At 63.6% G+C, this 26,901-nt stretch overlaps 1 protein-coding gene across 4 annotated transcripts in view; it reads left to right on the top strand.

The window, feature by feature from the left end:
- Positions 1-26,901, top strand: part of CROCC (ciliary rootlet coiled-coil, rootletin) — a 47,373-nt gene that overhangs the window by 14,935 nt on the left and 5,537 nt on the right. For all 4 annotated transcript variants that reach the window (XM_089301436.1, XM_089301435.1, XM_089301434.1 and 1 more), the window contains 22 exons: positions 3,298-3,522; positions 3,893-3,989; positions 4,504-4,587; positions 5,005-5,238; positions 5,578-5,777; positions 8,028-8,210; positions 9,627-9,771; positions 10,172-10,318; positions 10,674-10,904; positions 11,876-12,069; positions 12,346-12,473; positions 13,943-14,112; positions 15,335-15,514; positions 16,096-16,230; positions 16,446-16,589; positions 16,992-17,230; positions 17,638-17,797; positions 19,228-19,395; positions 20,943-21,315; positions 24,189-24,358; positions 24,467-24,587; positions 24,734-24,897. In XM_089301436.1, coding sequence (XP_089157562.1) covers positions 3,298-3,522; positions 3,893-3,989; positions 4,504-4,587; positions 5,005-5,238; positions 5,578-5,777; positions 8,028-8,210; positions 9,627-9,771; positions 10,172-10,318; positions 10,674-10,904; positions 11,876-12,069; positions 12,346-12,473; positions 13,943-14,112; positions 15,335-15,514; positions 16,096-16,230; positions 16,446-16,589; positions 16,992-17,230; positions 17,638-17,797; positions 19,228-19,395; positions 20,943-21,315; positions 24,189-24,358; positions 24,467-24,587; positions 24,734-24,897 — 3,892 coding nt within the window. The remainder of the gene's footprint in view (positions 1-3,297; positions 3,523-3,892; positions 3,990-4,503; positions 4,588-5,004; positions 5,239-5,577; positions 5,778-8,027; positions 8,211-9,626; positions 9,772-10,171; positions 10,319-10,673; positions 10,905-11,875; positions 12,070-12,345; positions 12,474-13,942; positions 14,113-15,334; positions 15,515-16,095; positions 16,231-16,445; positions 16,590-16,991; positions 17,231-17,637; positions 17,798-19,227; positions 19,396-20,942; positions 21,316-24,188; positions 24,359-24,466; positions 24,588-24,733; positions 24,898-26,901) is intronic.

The following is a 26,901-nucleotide window of genomic DNA, read 5'->3' as shown; positions in this document are numbered from 1 at the left end:
CTGCCCGGGGCTTGGCTGTTTCCTTCTGCTGATGCTGGCAACTCTTTTTTTAAAAATTTATTTATTTCTCTGAAGGACAGAGTTACAGAGAGAGAGAGGGAGAAATAGAGAGAAAGAGAGACCTCTCCACTGGTTCACTCCCTAACATGTCTACAACGGCAGAGGCTGGGCCAATCCAAAGCCAGGAGCCAGGACCTTCCTCTGGGTCACCCACATGGATGCAGGGGCCCAAGGACTTGGCCGTGTTCTGCTGCTTTCCCAGGGGCATTAGCAGGGAGCTGGATCAGAAGTGGAGCAGCCGGGACTCAAACTGGTGCCCATATGGGGTGCCAGTGTCATAGGCAGCAGCTTAACCCGCTGTGCCACAGGGCTGGCCCAGTGTTGGCAACTCCTGCTGCCCAGTGCCAAGATCCAAACAGTCCTCAGAGACTGCAAAATGGAGGTGTTCCTCTGTCACCGCTCTGTGCATTGATAAGGCATTCTGGAGTGAGCCTCTTCCGGACTGTGGGGTCCCGTGGGACGGATCGTTCACGAGAAGGGAGGATTTACCCTGCATCACGGCTTTGAAAGGCCTTTGCTTTTCAATTCGCATTTAAAATATTTAAAAAAAATTTTAAATATTTGCATTTAAATTTAAAGTATTTAAAATAAATAAAATATTTACTCTGAAGAAGTCCCAGCCGCACAAGGTGCACATTTCAGAAGGGTGTGCAGTGAGGCCTCCCTCCTCTCTCTGGGCCCAGACACTGCCCTCACTTCTGGAGGCAAGAACATTCCTGGTGTCCTACGTGACCATCTGGGGGCGTTTATACAGGCAAATAAATAAGAGCACACGCACACGCACTCACGCAGAGTCATACACGCACAGTCATACACATACACACAGACACACTCACATGCAGTCATACATACAAAAAAACAGACACACATACTCTCACGTACACACACATGCAGAGTCATACACACAGACACATACTCATACACACACGTGCACACAGTCGTACACACTCTCACATAAACATGTGCAGAGTCACACATACACACAGACTCACACATACTCTCAAACACACACACAGGGTCATACACACTCATACACACACATACTCACATACTCACACATACAGAGTCATACAGACTCACATACACACACAGACTCACACACACATACACACTCACATACACACACATGCAGAGTCACACATACACACAGACTCACACATACTCTCAAACACACACACACAGGGTCATGCACACTCATATACACACAGTCACACTCACAGACTCACACCCACATGGGCTCACACACTCTCATAGACACACAGACACAGTCACACTCACACACCTTTTTGGTATGCTGTCAGCCCTGTGTCTGTGGCATCAACCAGCTGCAGATTAGAAACGCTGTGGCCTGGGGCAGGTGTTCCTGGGGCAGAGATGCCTGCGTCCCACGTCTGAGTGCCTGGGCCCGGCCTCTGAGTCGCTCCTGGTGGCAGCTTCCTGCCGATGCAGAGCCGGGCACTCCTGCTGCCTCTGCGGGAGATCTGGACCGCAGCTCTGCTCCAAACACCTAGCCTGTGCCCAGCCCAGCCCTGGCTGTCGCTGGCTCTTGCTGGAGTGAATCGGCAGATAGGTGCTCTCTTTCTCTGCCTGTGTCTCAAATAAATACATTTGAAGAAAAGTGTCTGAATGTGTATATTTTCCTGTTACTATTCCCTACAATACAACATAACAATATTGTCATAGCAATGTCATTGCATTAGGTTTTAGAATTAATCTATAGGGGCCGGCGCTGTGGCACAGCGGGTTAACACCCTGGCCTGAAGCCCCAGCATCCCATATCGGTACTGGTTCAAGACCCGGCTGCTCCACTTCCAATCCAGTTCTCTGCTATAGTCTGGAAAAGCAGTAGAGGATAGCCTAAGTCCTTGGGCCCCTCTGCCCGTGTGGGAGACCCGGAGGAAGCTCCTGGCTCCTGGCTCCGGGCTTCGGATCGGTGCAGCTCTGGCCGGTGCAGCCAACCGGGGAGTGAACCAGTGGATAGAAGACCTCTCTCTCTCTCTCTCTCTCTCTCTCTTTCTCTCTCTGCCTCTCCTCTCTGTGTAACTCTGATTTTCAAATAAATAAATCTTTTTTTAAAAAAAGAATTAATCTATAGCTGATGTAACATACAGTCATATACCAGGCCGACACCATTTTATAGAAGGGATTTTTGTATCCGTGAGGGGTCTTGGCACCAATCCCCTGCAAATCCCAAGGAACAACTCTATACTCCTGGAGGAATTTCATCTTTGAAGTTCTTCAAAATGCATTCTTATTTTTTAATATCTATGTATTTGTTTATTTGAAAGGCAGACAGGGCCGGCATTGTGCTGCCTGTGATGCCAACATCCCACTTATGGGCGCTGATTTATGTCCTGGCTGCTCCACTTCTAATCCAGCTCCTTGCTAATGTGCCTGGGGAAAGCAACAGGAGGTGGCCCAAGAGCCTGGCTCCCTGCCATCCACGTGGGAGACCTGGATGAAGCTCTTGGCTCTGGCTTTGGTCTGGTCCAGCCCTGGGCTGTTGCAGCCAACCAGCAAGAAGAAAGTTTTCTCTCTCTCACTCAAATAAATACATAAATCTTAAAAAAGAAAAAAAAAAAGGCAGAGTGACAGGAAGAGAAAGAGAGCGCATTTGATCTCTCATCCGCTGGCTCACTCCCCAGTTGCCCTCAACAGCCAGGACTGGCCCAGGGTCCAGGAATCCATCTGGTCTCCCATACGGGTGGCAGGGACCCACGTACTCAAGCCACCCGCTGCCTCCCAGGACACCGGCAGGGTGCTGGGTCAGAAACAGAGTAGCTGGGACTCAGTCCAGCACTCGGTCATGGATGTGGACGTAGGCGAGCTGTGGCTCAGCCGCTGCAGCAGGAAGACGGATTCTTCCTGTCCCAGCTGTGCTGGGCGCAGGCTCCAGGTGAGGCGGGACGCGCGTCCCCGTCGGCTTTTCTCGGCCGAATCACCCGAAGTGATTTACCAGCATGCCTCTGGTGGACGCTGGGCCAGCGCAGGAAGTCACCTGTGCCCAGGTCATTCCCCGGGGCTGCTGTACTGCAGGACACACCCGTGGAGGTGGTGGCGGAGAGGCTCCTGCCCTGCCTAGGTGGCTGTGCCTGCTGCCCTGGCTGCTGGCCCTGCTGCCCCATAGCCCACCACGCTGTGCGTTGTCTGACAGTGACAAATGGCCTCCCAGCATGCTCTCAATTTGCACTTGGTCGCCACCCGCATTCCGTCCCCATCCTGTGCTCTCTCCCCTAGGGACCTGCTGCAGCTGGGAGGGGAGCTGGCCCGGACATCGCGGGCCATCCAGGAGGCGGGCCTGGGGCTGAGCGCCGGCCTGCGGCTGGCGGAGGACCAGGTCGAGGCAGCCCTGGAGAAGCAGCGGCTGCTGGAGGCCCAGCTGCAGGACAAGGTGCGGCGGGAGAAGGACCTGGCCCAGCTGCAGGTGCAGAGCGACCTCGACAAGGCTGACCTCAGTGCCAGGTGCGTGGCGGTGGGCGCCGTCTGAGGCTTCCCCAGAGTGTGTGGGGTGCTCGCTGCCCGGCACCTGTTTGAGGCTCCGAGGCCTCTTACCCAGGGCACGGCAGGGGCAGTTTAGCTTCTGAAGACAGAACATTTGCCCTGCCTCCTGCCTCCTGGGCAAGTCCACAGATAATGCCCGTGGTGAGCTCGTTCCCACTTTACAGATGAGAAGCCTGAGGCCCAGAGGGACGTGCCCTGCTAGGGTGGGGGATGCTGGGGCCCCTGCTCAGGTCTGGGGAGGCGCGAATGACACAGGAGCTGGTGGGCTTGAGAAGCTGGGGTGTGGTGGGGGGTCCCACCCTCTCACCCTCTGCTGCTGCCCCATGTCCAGAGTGGCAGAGCTGGCCCGGGCAGTGGACCACCTTCGGAGCCAGGGCGTGGAGAAGGACCAGGTCAACAAGGCCCTCACCGAGAGGCTGGAGGCCCTGGTGAGATGCAGGACCCCGGGATGTGGCAGGGCAGGGGCAGGGCGGGAGACGGGCCACAGGCATGGCCACAGGCTCAGGCCTCCGAGCACCCCACTTGGGCTCAGGGTCACCCTTCTGAGTGTGCTCCCAGCTTAGTGGCAAGCACACTCACCCCTGCCCACCTGCCAGCGGCCCCGCGGCGTGACCCCCATTGCACAGGTGAGAAGATCAAGGCCAAGAGGGACAGTGCATGTGCAGAATCTCAGAGCCAAGGGCAAGGGAGACAGGACTGGATTCCTGCCTGGTCCCCGGAGGATCTCAGCTGTCACCCCTGAGCGTACCGCCTGCCTTGGTCATCGTCCTGGGTGGGGCCGGCCCCGGGTTCCGGGTCCAGCTGTCGTCCAACAGCCTGTGCGATAGTGAGGCTGCGGGGGCCTAGCAGGGGCTGGCTTGAGAGCAGCCCTGGAGGCCACCTGGTGGTGGCGAAGGAGAGGAAGGTCCGATTCCAGCCTTAGTCTACCTAACCTCTCCCCAGGAATCCCTGCGCCTACAGGAGCAGGCGGCCCTCGACACCGAGGACGGAGAGGGGCTGCAGCAGACCCTGAGGGACCTGGCACAGGTGCGTGGTGGGAGAGAGCCCAGAGAGGCAGGTCGGGTGAGGTGGGGACCCTGGGCAGGCACGGCCAGGCGGTTCTGGGCCGCCCGCCGCGCCCTCTACTGGCCTTGCACTGAATTGCAAGAGGGTAGGGGGCCTGGGGACCCCAGGCCGCGCTGTTTCGCACCCCTGCTAGCTCAGTGGCCTCTGTCCCGGGGGACCCCAGGCTGCGAAGGAAGGCACAGCACTTTCCGGGGCCACGTGTGAGAAATTCTGGCCTTTGTCTTCGCAATAAATGGGAGGCCTTACCTGGCGGGCTGGGGGCTGTGCATTGCTGGAGGTGGAATCAGGAAGACTTCCTGTAGGAAGGGACATTGGGAGGAAGCCTCCTTGGGCTCAGCTAACTCAGGCTGCCCCTCCTGCCTCTCCACCCCACCCCAGGCGGTCCTGTCGGACGCGGACAGTGGCGTCCAGCTAAGCGGCTCCGAGCGCACTACGGACGCGTCGGATGGCAGCCTGAGGGGGCTCTCAGGCCCGCGCACCCCGTCCCCGCCGCGGCGCTCCTCGCCTGCCCGCGGCCGTTCCCCGCGTCGAGGCCCGTCCCCGGCCTGCTCCGACTCCTCCACGCTCGCGCTGATCCACTCGGCCCTGCACAAGCGCCAGCTGCAGGTCCAGGTGGGGCGGGCACAGCCAGGGCCTGGGGCGGGGCCACGGTCCTGGGGGCGGGGCCACGGGCCGGGAGGCGGAGCCTGAGGCAGAGCCGTGAGGACTCTGAGGCCAGAGTGGGAGGTGCTTAGGCGGCTGGGGGTGGGGCCCGAGGAGGGGCGGGGTCCGGGGAGGGACCAGGATGTGGCGGGGCGGAGCCTGGGAGCCGGTTGGTGGGTTCGAGTTAGGCGGGAGGAAGGCTGTGCGGGCGGGTGCGTGGCCTCCCGGCAGGGCGGCGAGGGCGCGGGGGCCGGCGTGGGGAGCTGGGAGAGCGGGGGCCACCCCCGACTCGAGGCCCCCATGCCTCAGGACATGCGCGGGCGCTACGAGGCGAGCCAGGACCTCCTGGGCGCCGTGCGCCAGCAGCTCAGCGACTGCGAGGGGGAGCGCCGCGCCCTGGAGGAGCAGCTGCGGCGCCTGCGGGAGGAGGCTGCGGGCGCCGCCCAGGCGCGGGAGGACGCCCAGCGCGAGGCGCAGCGGCTGCGGAGCGCCGGCGACCTCCTGAGCAGGTGCGGGGCGGCCGGGCGGGCGGGCCTGGGCGCGCTCCGCACCATCCGCGGCAGGGTGAGGGGCGCTGGGTGACGCCGCCCCACGCAGGGACCCTCAGGTGTCTGGGTCGCGCTGGCCACGGGCCTACACGGCTCTGGAACATTCCTGGCGCCTCGGAGAGTTCTGGGCCGAGACCCTGCCACACTGTCCGCGCTGTGTTTAAGGAGTCCTTCTTTATCAGAAAGGCGGAGCTGCGGAGAGAGCGACGTGCGCCTCCCTCCCCCTTCACTCCAGGGGCCGGGCCAGGCCGCCGCGGGAGCCATCCCCGTGCCCCCTCCAGGGCAGGCTCCCCAGCGCTTGGGCCGCTCTCTGCGGCTCCCCGGGTGCGTTAGCAGGGAGCCGGATCAGAAGCCGAGCAGCCAGGGTTCGAATCTGCGCTCCCATATGGTGGTGGTGCAAGTGGTGGCGTAACCCACTGCGCCGTAACACCAGCCCCTGGAGAGGCAGAGAGAGAGAGTGAGCGAGTGCCCGTTCACTGAGTCATTCACCAAATGCCCACAACAGCCCTGGCTGAATCTGGAAGCTGGGACCTCCATCCAGGGCCCCCACACGGAGGGCAGGAACCCAGCCACGTGAGCCGTCGCCACAGTCTGCGTTAGCAGGAAGCCAGAGTCAGGAGTGAGAGCAGGCATCAGGCCCAGGCGTTCTCCCATGGGACACAGGCATCCAACGGGCATCTTTTTTTTTTTTTTTTTTTAAGATGTGTTTATCTGTTTGAGAGTCAAGAGTGACAGACGAAGTCAGGTAGAGACAGAGAGAGAGAGGTCTTCCATCCTCTGGGTCACTCCCCAGATGGCCACAACAGCTGGAGCTAGGCCAATTGAAGCCAGGAGCTTCTTCTGGATCTCCCACGTTGGTACAGGGGCCTTAGCACTTGTGCCATTTCCCGCTGCTTTCCCGGGCCTTTAACAGGGAGCTGGATTGAAAGTGGAGCAGCCGGGACATGAACCGGTGCCCACATGGGATGCTGGCGCTGCAGGCGGAGGCTTCACCTACTGTGGCACAGCGCCAGCCCCCAACTGGTGTCTTAACTGGAGCTAAACAGCTACCTCTCTTGGAGATTTTCACCCCATTGGAGTTTTACCTTTTTTATTTTTAATATTTATTTGAAAGGCAGAATGACACAGTGGGAGAGATAGAGAGGGTGGTCTTCCATCACTGGTTCACTCCCCAGATGGCCACAATGGCTGGAGCTGGGCCAGGCTGAAGCCAAGAGCCAGGAGCTTCTTCTGGGTCTCCCACATGGGTAGCAGGGGTAGCAGGGGCCCAAGTCCTTGGGCCATCCTCCACTGCCTTCCCAGGCGCATTAGCAGGGGGCTGGGTCGGAAGCAGAGCAGCCAGGACTCGAACTGATGCCCTGGCACGGGTGCTGGGGTTGCAGGCTGCCGCTTAGCTCGCTGCACACTCCTCAAGTGAGAGAGAGAGAGAGAGACTGCAAAGGCAGGGGCTGGGCCAGGCCAAAGCTGGGAGCCAGGAGCCAGGAGCTTCTTCCAGGTCTCCCTCATGGGCACAGGGCCCCAAGCACTTTGGGCCATCCTCCACCGCTTTCCCAGGCACATTAGCAGGGAGCTGGATCGGAAAGTGGAGCAGCCGGGACTCGAACCGCGGTCCATATGAGACGCCGGCACTGCAGGCATTGGCTTAACCCGCTGCACCACAGCGCTGGCCCATCTAGTGACAACTGAATCACTGCCCCAAAGGCCTGCCCCTAGAGTGACTTGTTAGGCAGCTGTGTTCACAGTGAATATGCTGTTTTGCATTCTGCCATTTTCACTTAATACATCCGTGTGTGGAAGTTGTTACTGAGTGACGTGTTGTCGGCTCGGGCAGCGGGAGGGGTGAGGTCTGGGCAGACCCCGCTCTGTTGGGCTTCCCAGAAGTGGGGGCCGTGCAGCGTTGAAGGGGCTTTCCCGAGATGCACAGCCTGGCAGAGTTGGCACCGGAATCACCCTCGTGTCCCGGCCTGGCCTCTTGGGCTTGGTCGGGGGCTTGAACATGATACCCGCACCTCCCTCCGTTCCACTAGGCCTGCACGAGGGTGCGCTGGGGGGAGGGAAGCCAGAATCCAGCTGCTGGGAGACACGGGGAAGGAGCTGGCCGTGGGCAAGGACAGGGTCGCAGAAGGCTTCCCAGACAGGTGCCTCCGGGACAGGAGCCGCGGCTCCCGGCCTCCCAGCAGCCCCTCTGCTCCCCCTCTCCGCGTCCCGCAGGGAGAAGGACAGCCTGGCCCATAGCCTGCAGGAGGCCCAGCAGCGGGCCGAGGAGCTCCGGCAGGAGCTGGAGAAGCGGCAGGCGGCCCAGGAGGAGCTGCAGCGCCAGCGGGACCGGCTGGAAGAAGAGCAGGAGGACTCGGTGCAGGCCGGGGCCCGGGCGCGCAGGGAGCTGGAGCGCAGGTGAGCAGCCCAGCCCGGCCTGGCCCTGCCTGCCGGGCCCCCCGCCTGCCGGGCCCCCTGCCCGCCGGGACCCCCGCCTGCTGGGACCCCTGCCTGCCGGGCCCCCCGCCTGCCGGGCCCCCCGCCTGCCAGGACCCCCGCCCGCCGGGCCCCCCGCCCGCCGGGCCCCCTGCCCGCCGGGACCCCCGCCCGCCGGGACCCCCGCCCGCCGGGACCCCCGCCCGCCGGGACCCCCGCCCGCCGGGACCCCCGCCCGCCGGGACCCCCGCCCGCCGGGACCCCCGCCTGCCGGGACCCCCGCCCGCCGGGACCCCCGCCTGCCGGGCCCCCTGCCCGCCGGGACCCCCGCCTGCCGGGCCCCCCCCCCCGCCTGCCGGGCCCCCTGCCTGCCAGGACCCCTGCCTGCCGGGCCCCCCTGCCTGCCGGGCCCCACCCTTCAGATGCACTCGGCGGCTCAGCAGCGCCCGCTGTGTCTGTCCCAGTGCCACTCTGTTCCCGGGTCTCCTAAGCAGCCCTGTTTGGGGAAATCGAGAACTGATAGGAGGGAGAGCTTGCGTGGTACTAACAATAATGAACATAAAAGCGGGAATAACAATAGTATCTTAAAAACTTAAGGTAATCATTTTGCAGTAATAATGTTAATACTAAATGCCAGACACCCTGTAGGTGCTTAGACTCGCTCATTTAACCCTCGTGGTAACTGTGATGTAGGGGATCTTGTTTAGTTCTCCATGTTATGGATGGTGAAACTGAGGCACAGAGGGGTCGTGCAGCTTGCCCCAGGTCACTCAGCTGCTTAGAACCAGCACTTGAACTTGCATCATTCACCCCTCCAAGGCTAGGTGATGAGGTTTTTACTACATTGTAGTAGTGAATTTTTTTTTTAAAGATTTACTTAATTATTTGAAAAGCAGAGATAGAGGAGAGAGGGAGGGATCTTCATCCACTGGTTCCTTCCCCAAATGACCGCGACAGCCGGGGCTTCTTCCAGGGCTCCCACGTGGGTGCAGGGGCCCAGGCCGTTGGCCCATCTTCCACTGCTTTCCCACACAGATTAGCAGGGAGCTGGAGTGGACGTGGAACAGCTGGGATTCGAACCCATACTGCACGCATATGGGATGCCAGCTGATGGAGGCTTAACCTACGTCACAGCGCCTGCCCTAGTAGTGACTATTTTTGTTTCTGAAGACCCCTGGGGGCGTGTGGCAGGCGCGATTTTAGGCACTTCACGCAGAGAAAGTGCATTGTTAACCCCACTATGCAGATGTGAAAGTGGAGGCCCAGAGTCACAGATAAAAGGCAGCAGGCTGGGCTGCCCTTCTGGATGAGGCCCTCGCCACCCCCCAGACTCCTGCCTCAGGCCTGGGCCCTGCAGGCTGGGGAGTGACGGGCACGCACCCACCCTGGGTCCCGCAGCCACAAGCAGCTGGAGCAGCTGGAGGTGAAGCGCTCCGGGCTGGCGAAGGAGCTGGTGGAGGTGCGGGAGGCGCTGAGCTGCGCCACGCTGCAGCGGGACGTGCTGCAGGCTGAGAAGGCCGAGGTGGCCCAGGCGCTGACCAAGGTGGGTCCCGCCCTGGCCACAGACCGACCTCGGGCCCCAGATAGGGACCTTGACCGACGGCGCGCCCCTGCTCTTCCGCGTGTCCTGGGGCGGTGCCTGTAGCTCAGGCCCATCCAGTCCCGTCTCGGGACGCAGGTCCTGGGTCGGTGAGCGTCCTTGGTGGGTGCCTGGCCCCGCCCAGCAGCCTGGGCCCTGAGCACTGCCGCCCTCTGGCCCCCTGGCCCCCAGGCAGTGTGAGCTGGGCTTCCTTCCTCCGCCCGGCTCTGCGGGTGTGGCTTCTTTCACACCTGCTCCTGGTGGGTTTGTCATCTCCTGTGGGTCTGCCCGAGGGCTCACCTCTCCTTGCCTCCTGCCTCTCCCGCCTCTTCCGCCCCGCTGCCTGGCCCTGGCCGCCCCGTAGGCCGAAGCCGGCCGAGTGGAGCTGGAGCTCGCCATGACCAAGCTGAGGGCGGAGGAGGCCTCTCTGCGGGACTCCTTGTCCAAGCTGAGTGCCCTCAACGAGAGCCTGGCGCAGGACAAGCTGGGGCTGAACCGCCTCGTCGCCCAGGTACGCACTGTGCCCAGCGGGCTCACCTGCCTGGCCCACCTGTCATTGCCCAGGTAGGCACTGTGCCCAGTGGGCTCACCTGCCTGGCCCACCTGTCATTGCCCAGGTAGGCACTGTGCCCAGCGGGCTCACCTGCCTGGCCCACCTGTCCGCTCCATCTGGGAGACCCTCTCACCCCCCCACCCTTGACCTCGTCACTGCCTCCATCTGTCTCTGTCTCCGCCCTCTCTCTCTCCGTGGACCCCTGGTCTCCCCACCCCGGGCGGAGCGTCCACATGGGAACCTCCCCTGGGCTGGCTGAGATGGGGGTGGAGGGCCCCTGCTCACTCGGCCCCACTCCCGCCCGGCCCCGCAGCTGGAGGAGGAAAAGACGGCCCTGCTGGGCCGGCAGCGGCAGGTGGAGCAGGAGGCCGCCTTGGCGCTGGGCGAGCAGGGCCGGCTGGAGCAGCTGCGGCTGGAGCAGGAGGTGGAGCGGCAGGGCCTGGAGGGCTCCCTGCGGGCGGCGGAGCAGGCTCGGGAGGCGCTGGAGCAGCAGCTGCCCGCGCTGCGCCAGGAACGCAGTCAGCTGCAGGAGCAGCTGGCCCAGGTAGGCCGGGCCTGCGGCCGTGCCGGGGAGGGCCAGGTGGTCTCCCAGCCTCCTGGGGTCAGTCACGGGCCCCGGAGCCCGCTTCTGTCCTGGAGTCCTGCTAGCTTCTCAACTCCCTGCCTCAGTGGCCCTGTCTGTGACATGGGGCTTGGAGGCCTTTTTTTTTTTTAAGATTTTGCCTATTTATTTGAGAGGTAGAGCTATGGACAGAGAGAGGGAGAGATAGAAAGGTCTTCTGATTTACTCCCTAAACGGCCACGAAGGCCAGAGCTGGGCTTATCCGATGCGAGGAGCCAGGAGCTTCCTCTGGGTCTCCCACGTGGGTGCAGGAACCCAAGCACTTGGGCCATCTTCCACTGCTTTCCCAGGCCACAGCAGAGAGCTGGTTTGGAAGAGGAGCAGCCGCAACGTGAACAGGTGTCCATATGGGATGCCGGCACCGTAGGCAGAGGCTTAGCCTACTGTGCCACAGCACTGGCCTCCAAGGAGTTGTTGTTGTTGTTTAATCACAAAAGGTTGTTCTGAAGGAAGTGTGAGAAAACCGGTGTGAGTGCCCAGCGAGTGCCGAGTGCGGGTGAATTATGTGGTGATAGGTAGATGTTTTAGCACTGGAAGCTTAGGCTTTTGGGGACCCTGGTGCAGGAGCTGTCTAGTAGGGCTGCTTCCCAGAGGGGCCTCCACCCCGAGGCCTGCAGAGCGGCTCCCCTGGGGGCTCTTCACGCGTCCGGCTGCTCTGCAGGTCCTGTGGCACCCAGAGCTGAGTGAAGGCCCCTGTGCTTGCATGCACGGGGCTGGCAGGTGTAGGGAGCTGCCACTTGTCCAAGTGCATACAGCATGTGAGGGTAGGGCCAAGGCTGAACCCGGGCCTCCTGCCTGCCAGGCTGGGCTGGGTGAGGTGCTGTTGTGGGTGCTTGCCTGCTGAGCGGCTGGGGAATTCTGGGAGTGGTGCTCACATCCCTGGGGGGCACCAGGTCTCCCGGCAGCTGAGTGGACGGGAGCAGGAGCTGGAGCAGGCCCGGCAGGAGTCGCAGCGGCAGGTGGAGGCACTGGAACGGGCAGCCCGGGAGAAGGAGGCGCTGGCCAAGGAGCGGGCCAGCCTGGCCGTGCAGCTGGCCGCAGCGGAGCGGGAAGGCCGGAGCCTGTCAGAGGAGGCCACCCGCCTGCGGTAAGGCCGGGGGCCGTGCCCCCTCCCCGGGGGGTCTGCCGAGGGCTGCACCTGCCCGCGGCCAGCCACGCCCTGGCTCTTGGCCTGCAGGGGCGTTGCTTCAGTTACTTAGGAGCCTGGCTTACCAACGCTGCGGCTCAGCCTTCCCCAGGGAGCGCGGGCCCAGCCAGACAGGTGGGCTGGCACTCAGCCCACGGTTGGCCACGCCCTGAGACCCACAGTTTCCTGGGGCTGGGAGGCTGAGTCCCAGGGCCTCAGGGACTGTGTGTGCTGCAGCCTGGAGAAGGAAGCCCTGGAGAGCAGTCTGTTCGAGGTGCAGCGGCAGCTGGCCCAGCTCGAGGCCCGCCGAGAGCAGCTGGAGGCTGATGGGCAGGCCCTGCTGGTGGCCAAGGAGACCCTGACTGGTACGAGGGCCCAGGGGACTGGGGCAGTCTGGGGAGACTGCAGTCCTATCCAGTTCTGGGGTTTCCCAGAGCTTGGAGTGCTGGCCTGGGAGCCTGGCTGACCAGGTTCCGGTCGGATGCCGCCGCTTAGATCTGAGCAAGCCCCTTCCCTCTCTGGGCCAGGGAGAGACGCTGGGAGGTGGGAGGAGGCAGGAACAGGGAGGGGAGGGAAGCCGGGCCTGGCGGGGGACTGGCAGCAGCGGAGAGGGAGTTCCAAGCCCTCTGGAGCCACCTGCTGCTTTGCCAAGGCTCTGCTGGCCTCGCAAGCCCAGCCTTGCTTCTCTGCGCGCTCCTCCCCCGGCCTCTGAGCTCAGGGTTCCGCCCAGTCCCCCCCCCCCCCATGAACTAAGCTCCTGCTTGGGTGCGCGTCCACCTGAGCCAGTTATGCCCCACCAAGGGCGTTTAGGGCCAGCTGTCCACAGAGCAGCTGCTTTGGGCCGGTGCTCCCAGCCCTGTCTGTTGCTGGGTTCCAGTGCCAGCTTCGCCCTGACTCCAGCTTCCTCTCATGTGGACCCTGGGAGGCAGAGGTGATGGCTCACTGGGTCCCTGCCGCCCACCTGGGAGACCTGGATTGAGTTCCAAACTCCTGGCTTTGGCCTGGCCTGCTCCTGACTTGTGGTGTTTGGGTAGTTAAGTGACAGAAAATATTTCTCTGTCTCTCAAATAAAATGAAAATAAATAAATACATACACTTTAAACTTCTTTTTTAAAAAAATCCATCTACGTATTTGAAAGAGTGACGCACAGAGAGAGACAGAGACAAAGATCCTTCATCTTCTGGGTCAGCCCCAGACAGTTACAGTGGCCCGAAGCCAGGTGCCTGGACTCCATCCAGGTCTGCCCCGTGGATGGCAGGGACCCAGGTAGCTGGGTCAGCGTCCGCTGCCTTCCCGGGTGCATCGGCAGGAAGCTGCATCGGAGTGGACCAGACGGACTGCAGCGGGCGCTGTGCTGTGGGGTGCAGGCGCCGTAAGCAGAAGCTTAGCTCCCTGTGCCACAACGCCGGGTCCCAGTGATGCCTGCTTTAGAAGGGAGGTGTCGATGTAGTGAGTGCTGTCCACGGAGCTCGCGCTTCCTCGTGGAAAGTGGAGACGAGGCTAACGTCACTCAGCACGTCGTGCACATGCATTGCATGTCTGCAGTGTGAGTGCTTAGCCCTGATCCGTGGCTGGCGCTCACTGATGGGGTGGCTGTGTTTCTGATGTCCTGCTTTTAAGGGGACCCTCTTCGCCATTTTGCCCTTGGCTTGGAGGCCATCCTAGGCAGGCAGGGAGGAGGACAAGGCTGGAGGACCTGTGCAGCAGAGGCAGAGACAGGCCCACAGAGGGCAAGCCGCCTCCCCGAGACAGCCCAGCCTCTCCCGCCGGGGTTTTGCCCACACCACTCCCCTGGCCTGAGTCCGCTTCTCTCTCCCCGTTCCTGTGGTGTAGGGGAGCTGGCGGGCCTGCGACAGCAGATGATAGCCACAGAGCAGAAGGTGGCCCTGGACAAGGAGCTGATGGCCCAGAGGCTGGTGCAGGCCGAGCGGGAGGCCCAGGCCTCTTTGCGGGAGCAGCAGGCAGCCCACGAGGAAGACCTACAGCGGCTCCAGCGGGAGAAGGTTGGGCCACGGGGAAGGGCGGGCAGGGCTCTGGGCCTCTGTCCTCTGGGGCCTCCTGCCAGTCACCCTTCTTCCTGTGCCTCGGTCTCCACATCTGTGAAGTGGGACTCATTTCTGCTGTGGAGGCCTCGGGACCAGCTGGGGGGATCGCCGGCGGTTCTTTTTAGCCGTGCAGATTCCTGGGCCCCAAACCTGCCCCCGCCCTGGTGAGCCTGGTGCCGGGGACGGTGAAAGGCTGACCTGGTGTATAGCAGAAAAGCGCTTTCGTTCGTGTAGAAGTCCTGCTCCTGTGTGGGGGACCCCTGGGCGGGCAGCCCAGAAAGGCCGAGGGTGAAGGAAGTGGCTAGAATGCTGGCTGTGGACTTAGCGACTTGAGGCTGGCCCTGGTCACAGACTGGTGCCACCCCTGCCCCGGCGCCCTCGTGTCCCCATCTGCGGGATGGAGGAGGATCGTACAAGGTGCTGTGAGCACGAGGGGAGATGGTCCACAGGAGAGGCGCGGCACCGCGCCCAGCGCTTGGCCAGGGCTGGATGCCCTCCGCTGGGGCCCTGGGTCTGCAGGGGGCGCCGTTCACCTGGGTGGCCGTGGATCTGGGTGGCTGTTACCACTCCTCTCCAGCAGGAGGCGGTGCAGCACTTGAAGAAGGGCTTCCTCAAAGCTCCAGGGGCTGCTTCCACCCCAATGGGCTGTCCCCACCCACCCACTCCACCCCAATGGGCTGTCCCCCCCCCCACTCCCCAGGGAGCCAAACCTGTGACCTCCCCTTACTCCTCTTGCCCTTGGGACCTCCTGGCTCGGCCTCATTAACGTTCCCCAGTCCGTCCTCTTCTCTCGGCCCCTACTACTGTGGACCTCAGAGCCGCGTCACCCCCACAGCTGACCCCAGCGCCCAGCCCTCCTCTCCCCCACCATCCTCAGACCCCCCGTCTAAGCGCCATTTGGCTCCTGTCTCTGCCCCCAGTGCTCAGAATCGTCCAGGCCCCACTGCTCTCTTGCACCCTCAGTTTCCCTGAGCGTCCCGGCCATTCCTTCCTCCAGGCCAGCCGGGGCTGCACTCCTGGCTGGGGGGCTGTGTGCCATGGCGCTCTCCCACAGCCTTGTCACCGCCTGGAGTCGCCTGGTCACCCATCCTATCTCTCGGGGTACCTGCTGCAGATGTCGCTTGCAGGGCGCCACCTGGGCCCAGCCTGGTGTGTCACACGTGCCTGGGCCCGCCCCTAGGAGGCTGCTTGGCGGGAGCTGGAGACAGAGCGGGCACAGCTGCAGAGCCGGCTGCAGCGGGAGCAGGAGGAGCTGCTGGCGCGGCTGGAGGCTGAGAAGGAGGAGCTGAGCGAGGAGATCGCCGCCCTGCAGCAGGAGCGCGACGAGGGCCTGCTCCTGGCCGAGAGCGAGAAGCAGCAGGTCCGTGAGTCGGCGGCCTCCGCTGCGGCCCGCGGGGCGGTGTCCTGGGGCCGGTCCCGCCGTAGCCACTGCACAGCCGGGCGCTCCTCACGGGGCCTCCGTGTCCCGCCTGCAGGCTGGGGGAATGGGAGCATTGGTGCGCCCTGTGGAGGCTGTGCCTGGCACACGGGGGGTGTGGGGAACAGCAGCAATGGCCGCCCCGTTCCCTGGCCCTCACTCCACCGCAGGCTGGGCGTGGTGTCCCGTGGGCATCCGCTGACCCTCCCCAGAGAACGCACTCCAGACCTGCAGTGCAGTGGAGCTGCCCAGCCGGCGTCCATCTCCTGTCCGCGCCGGCTGTGTTACCCTGGAAAGTCACGTGACCCCTTTGAGCCTCAGTTCCCCGCCTGCAAAGTGGGGCTACTGAAAGGCTCTGCCTCGGGTCACGGTTGCTGCCGTTGGCCCTTCTGCAGGGGTGAGCACGCACCTCCGCCCCGGGCCACCCCCAGGCGGGCTCGGTTCTCAGAGCAGGCAGGGAGAAGGCCCAAGCGCGCCCCCACAACCGGCCAACCCCTAGCCCTTTGTTCCCTGCCTCTGCCCAGGCCTTGTCCCTGAAGGAGTCCGAGAAGACGGCGCTGTCAGAGAAGCTGATGGGTGCGCGGCACAGCCTGGCCGCCATCTCCCTGGACATGGAGCGGCACAAGCGAGATGCCCAGAGCCGGCAGGAGCAGGACCGGGTAGGGCAGCGGGGCCCCCCTCTCCAGGCTGGGGGGAGACCGAGCCCCTCATTTGGGCGTCTCCATCTCATCTGAGGGTGACATGAGCTGCGTCACCAGCAGTCACTGGTGTTGCGAGGTCAGGAGAGGGGCTGGGACGGGGCCGTGCTCGGAGCTGGAAGTGGACAGGGCAGAGGGCGCGTGGCAGGCCGGGTCTGAGGCGCTGTGTCTCCCAGAGCACCGTGAATGCCCTGACGTCCGAGCTGCGGGACGTCCGCGCCCAGCTTGAGGAGGCCGCGGCGGCCCATGCCCAGGAGGTGAAGCGGCTGCAGGAGCAGGCGCGAGACCTGGGCAAGCAGCGGGAGTCCTGCGTGCGCGAGGTGAGTGTCCATAGGTCCTGCTGGGGGCGGAGGCGCTGGGTGTCCCCGGGGGCTGTGGCATGTGGCCCGGGGGGCCCGGGAGAGCATAAGGTACCCCCCTGCACTTAAGGACAGATGAACTGCTAGCCCAGAGAGGAGGCAGCAAGCAGTTATTAAGCACCTGCTGTGTGCAGGTGGGACTTGGGGGATGGGGCCCCCCGCCTGCCTGGTGTCACCCACAGGCTGTTCCTGATGGATCAGGGATTACTTCCGGCCAAGAAGCTGCTGACCCCAGCTTGCCTTGCCCCAGATCACGACGCACGGCCTGTGGTCCGAGCGGCATGGGAGTTGGGGTGGGGGGCGCCCTGTGGTCAGGGAGTGGAGCGCTGGCCGTTCCCGCTGAGCCCTGTCCTGTGCTCACAGGCCGACGAGCTTCGCACTCAGTTGCGCCTGCTGGAGGCCGCCCGCGACGGGCTGCGGCGGGAGCTGCTGGAGGCGCAGCGCAGGGTGCGCGAGAGCCAGGAGGGCCACGAGGCCCAGCGCCAGGAGGCGGGCGAGCTGCGGCGCAGCCTGAGCGAGGGCGCCAAGGAGCGCGAGGCCCTGCGGCGCTCCAACGAGGAGCTGCGGGCCGCCGTGAAGAAGGCGGAGGGCGAGCGCATCAGGTGGGCGGCGCGGGCCCTGGCTCCTCACCAACTCTCGTCCCTGGGCCCCAGCCCCCCCCGCCCCCCCCCACACCGGTGCTGGAGAAGTCGCACAGATGGGGCTTCTCTGGCCCCCAACAGTCCAGCGTGCAGGTCATTTTAGGTGATTTCCTTCCTGTACCAAGAGCACGGGTGACAGCAGGTGGGGTTGGTCCAGGCTGGGACCCCACCGGCCTTCATCACCCCGGAAACCGGGCTCCCTCCTGGGGTCACTGGTCCTCCTCCCCCGGCCGAGGGCCTGGCCCCAGCCCTGGAAGGCTGAGCTCCGGGGGCCGTGTGGGCAGGCAGCAGAGCCCACCAGACCCAGCCCAGGAGTTAGGGGGAGGGTCTTCGTGTAGAGCGGCAGCCCCGCCCTCCACCCGCTGCAGCCTGAAGCTCGCCAACGAGGACAAGGAGCAGAAGCTGGCGCTTCTCGAGGAGGCCCGGGTGGCCGCGGGCAGGGAGGCCGGGGAGCTGCGAGCCGGGCTGCAGGAGGTGGAGCGTTCGCGGCTGGAGGCCCGGCGGGAGCTGCAGGAGCTGCGACGGCAGGTACCCGGCCCGTGCCCCCTCCCCGTCCCGCGTTGGCTCCATGCCCGGGGCCAGACAGCAGCACCTGCGTTCCCCTGGGTGGGAAACCAGGGCCTGGAGCTCTGGCCGGGCTTCCTTCCTGACCTTGGTGCTAATGCGCAGGCTTGCAGAAGCCCTTGGCCCTCGGAGACTATGAGCCAAGGCCTGCACGTTTGCCTTTTGTGGTTTTGGAAGATTTAATTACTTGAAAGGCTAGAGAGAGAGAGGGAGAGAGGGGGAGACCTTCCATTCATTGGTTCACTCCCCAGATGGCTGCAATAGCTGAGGCTGGGCCAGGCCGAAGCCAGAAGCTGCGGGCGGCAGGAACCCCAGTACTTGAACTTCCCAGGCATGCCAGCAGGAAGCTGGATGGGAAGCCGGGGGGCTGGCCTCTGCACGCCACGCCCCTGCCCCCTCCACCCAGGCCCCTTCCCGAGACGCCGTGGAGCCTAAAGGGGCCGGCAGTGTGGGGCCAGGCTCTGGCTGGGTGCATGAGTGCTGCAGCAGGAGCTCGTGTTACCCTCCCTGTAGTCTGCTGCTTGGGGGTCGTGTCCCCCACCCTGTGAGCCTCAGTTTTCTCACCTGTTAAATAGGGATAACGTAGTGCCTACCCTTATAGCGCTGCAGGACGACTAGGCGCATTAGCGGAAGTGAGGTGCTCACAGCAGAGCCGGACACGGGTGCGCTCGCCAGCAAAGGCAGCCCTCCCTGGCCGCGCCGTGGTCAGCGTGCTGAGCCAGCAGCCCACATTCAGGGCCAGTTTGGGTCCCAGCTACTTTGCTTCTGATCCAGCGTCTTGTTCATGTGCCTGGGAAGGCAGCAGAAGATGGCCCAAGTGCTTGGGCCCCTGCACCCACGTGGGAAAGCAAGATGGAGCTCCAGGCTCCTGGCTTCAGCCTGGCCCAGCAGCAGCTGTCACAGCCATTTGGAGAGTGAACCAGTGGATGGAAGATCTCTCTCTCTCTCTCTCTCTCTCTCTCCCTCTCTCTCTCCCTCTCCCTCTCTCTCTCCCTCTCCCTCTCTCTCTCCCTCTCTCTCTCCCTCCCTCCTCCTCTCTGTTGCTCTGCCTTTCAAATCAGTAAATGAATAAATAGTTACTCGTCATTGTCGGGGAGAAGGGTGACCCCTGGAGCTGGGTCCCTGCCCTGGGGCTCTTCTGCTCTTTCGTGGGGCTCAGCCCTGCACCCTCCACGTCCCTCAAGAGCAGTGTGGGGCCCCCAAGTTAAATGGTAAACAGGCCCCCTGTGCCCAGGTGCCTGGCGTGGCTCCAGCTGGGTGGGGTTACCTGGAGCAGGCTCCCTCCGGGTGGACGTGGGGTGGCATTCGACGGGGGTAGTTCCTGAGTGCCCCTGGGCTGGGCTGGGTGGGTGTGAGGGCAGAGCTGAGCAGGCTGCTGCCCTCTGCTCTCGTAGATGAAGACGCTGGACAGTGAGAACGCCAGGCTGAGCCGGGAGCTGGCGGAGCTGCAGGGCCGCCTGGCGCTGGGCGAGCGGGCAGAGAAGGAGAGCCGGCGGGAGGCCCTGGGCCTCCGGCAGAGGCTACTGAAGGGCGAGGCCAGCCTGGAGGCGGTGCGGCAGGAGGTACCTGGGCAGTGAGGGGCTGGGGGGGGAGGTTCTGGGCTGGAGGTGGTACAGGAGGAGGTACCTGGGCAGTGGGGGGCTGGGAGGGGAGGTTCTGAGCTGGAGGTGGTGTGGGAGGAGGTACCCGGGCAGTGGGGGGAGCTGGGGGGGAGGTTCTGGACCGGAGGTGGTACCTGGGCAGTGGGGGGGCTGGGGGGGAGGTTCTGAGCTGGAGGTGGTACAGGAGGAGGTACCTGGGCAGTGGGGGGCTGGGGGGGGAGGTTCTGGGCTGGAGGTGGTGTGGCAGGAGGTACCTGGGCAGTGGGGGACTGGGGGGGAGGTTCTGGGCTGGAGATGGTATGGGAGGAGGTACCTGGGCAGTGGGGGGCTGGGGGGGAGGTTCTGGGCTGGAGGTGGTGTGGCAGGAGGTACCTGGGCAGTGAGGGGCTGGGGGGGGGGGTTCTGGGCTGGAGGAGGTACCTGGGCAGTGGGGGGCTGGGGGGGAGGTTCTGGGCTGGAGGTGGTATGGCAGGAGGTACCTGAGCAGTGGGGGGCTGGGGGGGGAGGTTCTGGGAGGTCGGGGCTGCCTTCCCCTCGCTCCAGCAGGAAGCAGGTGGGCACTCCAGAGGCCACTGCCAAGTACTCTTTCTCTGCCCACGCCCTTTCAGAAGCTTTCCCAGTTGTAGTAATAGCCAGAACAACAGTAGAAAGAACAGCAGGCCTACTGTGTGCAGGTGTAAGATAGGGTAGGGGGAGATGGAGTGGGGTTGGGTTCTGTAGACATAACCTTGATTCTTCCAGCAGCCTCATACGTAGGTGGTATTAGTCCTACTTTCTAGGGAGAGCCAGACACTGGGACCAGAGAGGTCAGGGGATCTCCCCAAGGTCACACAGCACCCAGGTCTTCCTTAAGACCTCACTGGAATATACCATGTGACCCTGACTTGTCACTCAAGCTCCCTGTGCTCCAAGTGCTCCCGGGAGAGGGACCAGCCCCGCAGGGGATGAGGACAGTCCTGGGCACAGGTGCTGGCGCCTGCTGGGGCTCAGTAGGTGGGCTCCCAGTGAAACCAGTGACCAGGAGAGGTGGGCGCACGCTCTAAACCCTAGGGCTGTTTGCACATCTGTGCCCATGCACTGTCATGTGTGTCCCCACCGTGTGCACTGAGGGGCAGTGTTGTCCAGTGGCTAGAACAGCCTCCAGAGCTAGTGTGCCAGGCTGGGGGTCCTGGCCCTGCAGCGGGCGGGCTGTGTGACCTGACCCTCCGTGCCCGTTTCATCACCTGTAGAATGGCCATGGGGCCGGCGCGGGGTCTTGCTGAGGCCTGTCTGTGCTGTCAGCTGTCACTGCTGACCCACTGTGTACGCTCCAAGGCTGATACTCACAGGACAGAAAGCAGACTAACATCTCCAGATTCCAAGCAGGGACGCGCGTGCTTGGGTGGAGACCACTGAAGGCATGGTGTGGTCACCTGGGCTGGAGGGCTGCAGGCTGGGCCCTGGGAGGTGGGGTGTCGCTAGGGGCGGCTTTGCTGACCCCCACCTCCTGGCCTCCCCCCCCCCCCCAGCTCCAGGGAGCGCAGCGGAAGCTGCAGGAGCAGGACGGAGAGTTCCGGGTGCGCGAGCGAGGCCTGCAGGGCTCCCTGGAGGAGGCCCGCGGCGCCGAAAAGCAGCAGCTGGAGCGCGCCCGCGGCCTGGAGCTGAAGCTGGAGTCGGCCCGGGCCGAGGCCGCCGAGCTGGGGCTGCGGCTGAGCGCGGCCGAGGGCCGGGCGCAAGGCCTGGAGGCCGAGCTGGCCCGCGTGGAGGCGCAGCGGCGCGCGGCCGAGGCCCAGCTGGGCGGCCTGCGCTCGGCTCTGCGCCGCGGCCTGGGCCTCGGCCGCGCGCCCAGCCCCGCCCCGCGGCCCGCGCCCGGCTCCCCGGCTCGGGAAGCGCCCGCGGGAGGTGAGTCCCGTAGGCCAGCGGGGAGAGGGGGCGGGGGCGGGCCTCGCCGGATCCCCGCCCCTAGCCCCGCCCCACCCTCTGGACCACGCCCTTCAGTGCCCTGCCCCAGGTTCCTGCTGCGGCTCCCTCGCCGGCTCTGGGGCCCCAGCCTCTCCACTCACCTGCGCCCCCTCCCTGCCAACACCCCGTCCTCTGCCGCCGCCCGGCCCAGCCCCACACCGGGCTGTGACCCCGACAGCTCCCCTCATTTGTTTATTCAGTCACTCTGTACTTAGTAAGCACCTACTGCGTGCAAGAGACAGTTCAAGTAATGGGGGCGGAGCAGTCAGCAGCAGGGACACGTCTGCTCTCAGGGAGCTCGAAGTCGCGGTGTGGGAGTGGTGGACAGGAGGCTGGTGGGTGAATCGCGGTGTGGGAGTGGTGGACAGGAGGCTGGTGGGTGAATCGCGGTGTGGGAGTGGTGGACAGGAGGCTGGTGGGTGAATCGCGGTGTGGGAGTGGTGACAGGAGGCTGGTGGGTGAATTGCGGTGTGGGAGTGGTGACAGGAGGCTGGTGGGTGAATTGCGGTAGGACGTATGGGCGGTGGCAGGGCTGGAGAAGAGGCGCTGTTGACTGGTGCAGCCCCTGGTGGGAGCAGCAAGGCTGAAAGTACGGTAACTGAGATCCAGCGACGCACTCATCCACGAGTAGCACAGACTGAGAACAAAGTGGGGGACAGGCAGGCGCTCGCCAGCAACTGCACGTGGTCTGTCTCCCGGACGGGCGCTCACAGCCACGACACGGACCGCGCGCGGCGTGTGGGTGAGGCCTGGCTGCAGTATGCCCGGTGGGACAAGTCAGTGGCAGGAGGACAGCGAGTCCGCCAGCGTGGCCACCTGGAGCAGGTGGAGTGGTGACCAGGAGGCTACTTTGGGATCCCAGCGTCTCTGTGAGGCGGTCTTGGTCCAGGCCCTCCCTGGGTGTCCACGGAGACTTGGTTCCAAGGCTCCCCAGCCGCACCCAGTGCCGGTGTCCAGTGGCGTAGCATTGGCGCATCCTTGCGTTCTGAGCCGGCTCTGGCTGCCGGTAGGGCCCACCGCAGTGGGGCCGCTGCGTGAGCGGTTGTCAGGCGGTGTTGCTTAGGGAACCACAAGGAAAATGTTCCGAACGGGCTCAGTGTGGATGCACTTTTCTTCCCCAAATACTTTCCGTCTGCACGTGGTGCTGATCGACTGTGCAGGCACAGAGCCTGCAGATTCCAGGGCCAGCTGTCTCAGGCTGCGGGGCGGAACCACCAGGGCCAGCTGTCTCAGGCTGCGGGGCGGAACCACCAGAAACCCCGGTCTTCCTATCCTGGGGGCCACATGTGTGAAGTCCAAGTGTGGGCGCCGTGGCCCCGGGCAGCTGCCGGCCAGCCCCTGAAGTGGACGGCAGCCTGGCTGCAGGCAGCCCTGCCGCAGGCAGCCCATGGTGGTCCTGTGCTGTGTCTGTCCACATGACCCCTGTCCAGGACAGCGGTTGCACTGGTCTCGGCCTGCCCTGTCCAGGGTGACCTCAGTGACCTCTTTCCAAACAAGGTCTTGTTATGAGGTCCAGGGATGGGGGGTGATGAGAAAGGTGATGGGTAACCCGCGCCACTCAGCGGCGCCCTGAGAACTGGGTACTAACGTTGGCCCGCTTTGTCCCTGCAACGAGAAGACCGGCAGGGGGCTGGGGCTGTCGGTGGAAAACGAGGAGCCTCACAGAGGAGGGCGAGCAAGGTGTCCAGGGAGCGGCAGGGCTGGGACCCCGGGGGGGAGAGGGTGGCCCTGAGCCGCAGGGGTGACAGAGGGGCAGTGCGGCGAGCAGGGTGGGGTGTCGGGGACATGGCATGCGTGGGCGCTGCCTGCAGGCTGGGAGAGGGGGCTGGTGCTTACGCGGGGCGGGGGGTGGGGTCCCGCTCCTTTGGGTGACCCTTGGCTGAGACAGGAGGATGTAGAGGTTAGGGTCCCCTGTCCTGCAGCTGCGTGCTCTGCCCCCCCCCCCCCAGCCTCGCGGTCCATCATCTCCCACCCAAGTCCCCGGTTTTCCTGGCTCTGAGACCTGGTGTTGAGATCTAGCAAGCGCTAAACTGTTTTGAGCACACCTTGCCTGTGAAGTGCGCACGCGCGCGTGCGTGTGTGTGTGTGTGTGTGTGTAGTGGGGGTTGCCTTGCCTGTCGGGTTGTGTGAGGAGGAATTGAGGCACCGCGGGGCTGGCACTGGCCCAGTGCTCGGCACATCGTAGGTGCGTGGTCCAGGGAGGTGTTGCGGTGGTGGCGCATCTACCTGGGCCATGGCCCTCATCGTGATGGTCATGGTCTGGGGGGGCAGACATTAGACCCCCATGAAGGGGGAGGAGCTCGCTCCCACCCAGCCTGGGACCAGGGAAGTCTGAGGAAGGGGCCTGAAGTGCGGGCCAAAGAGAAGCCAGGGGCGGGGGCTGGGCAGGGGGAACAGCATGTATGGAGAGCCGAGGGCAGGAGCAGGGAGTGTTCCAGAACACGGGAGCAGAGGGTGGTGCAGGGTGGCCAGTTTTGAAGGAGTGAGGGGGTGGTGCTGGGTGGCCAGTTTTGAGGGAGTGAGGGGGTGGTGCAGGGTGGCCAGTTTTGAGGGAGTGAGGGGGTGGTGCAGGGTGGCCAGTTTTGAGGGAGTGAGGGGGTGGTGCTGGGTGGGCCTCCGAGCTCTCTCTCTCTCCGAGCAGAGAACTTGGATGTGATTCTGAGGGCCGTGGGGCTGGCGAAGTCCTAGCAACAGCCTGGCTGGGCACACGGCAGGGAGAGCATGAGCGAGCGAGACACTTCAGGAGCCCGGAGCGCCATTCTGGTGGGACAGGCTGGTGGCTCCCGCAGCCCTGAGCGTGTCCTGTCTTCTAGGAAGTGAGGAAGGGTTCAGCAGCCCCAGCCCCTTGGAACGCAGCCCTGGGTCCCAGCCACCGTCCCCAGGAGCTGCCACCTCCCCAGCTCCTCCAGACCTGGACCCGGAGGCAGTGCGGGGGGCCCTCCGGGAGTTCGTGCAGGAGCTGCGGAGCGCCCAGCGGGAACGCGTGAGCCTGGGTGGGAGTGGCTGGAAGGGGAGCAGGTGGCCGAGGGTCCTGCTGGGGCTGCAGATGTCAGAGCAGGGGTCTTCCCTTCTCCCCCCACTTGGGCTGCAGGACGAGCTTCGGACCCAGACGGGCGCCCTGAGCCGCCAGCTGGCCGAGATGGAGGCCGAGAAGGACAGCGCGACCTCGCGGGCCAGGCAGCTGCAGAAGGCGGTGGCCGAGAGCGAGGAAGGCGAGTTTGACTCGGGGTCCTGCCCCCTTCCCTGCGCTCCTGGCACTGTCTCCCCCGGGCCCTGTGGCGGGTAGGGTGCAGGCTGGGCATTCCGTGGTCTTGGGGCTGTGCCTGGCCATGCCTGACGGGGCTGGTGACGGCCACAGCCCGGCGCAGTGTGGATGGGCGGCTGAGCGGGGCCCAGGCGCAGCTGGCACTGCGGGAGGAGAGTGTGCGGCGCAGCGAGCGGGAGCGCCGGGCCACGCAGGACCAGGTGGCCGCGCTGGAGAGGAGCCTGCAGGCCGCTGAGAACGAGCTGCGGGCGAGCCAGGTGGGCAGGCGCTGAGGGCCAGGGAGGGTTGACTGTGTGCCCACGGGGGTCAGGGCCGCTGGGGCTTCTGTCTGCCCGAGTCTCTGCAGCCCCTCGAGTCTGTGAGTCCCCACAACACCCCATCAGCTTCTTTTTTTTTTTTTTTTTTTTGACAGGCAGAGTGGACAGTGAGAGAGAGAGAGAGAAAGGTCTTCCTTTGCCGTTGGTTCACCCTCCAATGGCCGCCGCGGCCGGCGCGCTGCGGCCGGCGCACCGCGCTGATCCGATGGCAGGAGCCAGGAGCCAGGTGCTTTTCCTGGTCTCCCATGGGGTGCAGGGCCCAAGCACCTGGGCCATCCTCCACTGCACTCCCTGGCCACAGCAGAGAGCTGGCCTGGAAGAGGGGCAACCGGGACAGACTCCGGCGCCCCAACCGGGACTAGAACCCGGTGTGCCGGCGCCGCAAGGCGGAGGATTAGCCTAGTGAGCCGCGGCGCCGGCCCCCATCAGCTTCTTACCTGAGATCACCAGACTGTAGAAAAAGGGGCTTTTCTTGTATTAAAAAATTGATTTGAAAGAGCAAGGGAAGGAGAGAGAGAGAGAGAGAGAGAGAGGAGAGAGAGATCTTCCATCAGCTGGCTCATTCCCCAAATGGCCTCAATGGCCAGAGCTGGGCCAGGCCAAAGCTGGGGGCCTGGCCCTCCACGTGGGTCTCTTGCGTGGGTAGCAGCGGCCAGGCACTGGGCGAGCCTCTGCTGCTTTCCCAGGGGCGTTAGCAGAGCGCTGGATCAGAAGGGCAGCAGCGGGGCCTCCGGCTGGTGCGCAGATGGCATGCTGGGTCGCAGGTGGTGGCTTAACCTACACACCACAGCACTGGCCCCAGAGCGCGATACACTTGAGTTCAAGTCCGGCCTTGGCCAGGCCAGATGTCTGACCCTCATTTTCGCCACGTGAGACAGGGAGGCCAGTAATGGCCTCACAGAGGCGACACACGTTAAGATTTAGTACACGGGGCCGGCGCCGCGGCTCACTAGGCTAATCCTCCGCCTTGCGGCACCGGCACACCGGGTTCTAGTCCCGGTCGGGGCGCCGGATTCTGTCCCGGTTGCCCCTCTTCCAGGCCAGCTCTCTGCTGTGGCCAGGGAGTGCAGTGGAGGATGGCCCAAGTGCTTGGGCCCTGCACCCCATGGGAGACCAGGAGAAGCACCTGGCTCCTGCCATCAGATCAGCGCGGTACGCCGGCCACAGGGCACTGGCTGCGGCGGCCATTGGAGGGTGCACCAACGGCAAAAGAAAGACCTTTCTCTCTGTCTCTCTCTCACTGTCCATTCTGCCTGTCCAAAAACAAACAAAAAAAAAAGATAAAAAAAAAAAGAAAGACTTTTCTCTCTGTCTCTCTCTCTCACTGTCCACTCTGCCTGTCAAAAAAAAAAAAAAAAAAAAAAGATTTAGCACACGGGTGGTGGTAAATCTCCATGTCTCCACAGAGAGCCACATGAGTGCTGTTCTGGGGGTTTTACATGTGTCTGTGTGTGTGTGTGTGTGTCTGTGTGTGTCTGTGTGTGTGTATATGTCTGTGTTTGTGTGTCTGTGTGTGTGTATGTCTGTGTGTTTGTGTGTGTCTGTGTGTGTCTGTGTCTGTGTGTGTGTGTCTGTGTGTGTGTCTATGTGTCTGTGTGTCTGTGTGTGTCTGTGTGTCTGTGTGTGTCTGTGTGTGTCTTTGTGTGTCTGTGTGTGTGTGTGTTTGTGTGTCTGTCTCTGTGTGTGTGTCTGTGTGTGTGTCTGTGTGTCTGTGTGTCTTTGTGTGTGTCTGTGTGTGTGTCTGTGTCTGTGTGTGTCTTTGTGTGTCTGTGTGTGTATGTGTTTGTGTCTGTCTCTGTCTGTGTGTGTATGTGTGTGTGTCTGTGTCTGTGTGTGTATGTGTGTGTGTCTGTGTGTGTGTCTGTGTGTATGTGTGTGTGTCTTTGTGTGTGTGTGTGTGTCTGTGTGTGTCTGTGTGTGTGTCTTTGTGTGCATGTGTGTGTA

Source organism: Oryctolagus cuniculus, chromosome 7 (genome assembly GCF_051225735.1).
Source record: "Oryctolagus cuniculus isolate XC-2025 breed Fujian yellow rabbit chromosome 7, ASM5122573v1, whole genome shotgun sequence".
Taxonomy (NCBI): Eukaryota; Metazoa; Chordata; class Mammalia; order Lagomorpha; family Leporidae; genus Oryctolagus; species Oryctolagus cuniculus.
This window is presented reverse-complemented; position numbering and strand designations above follow the sequence as displayed.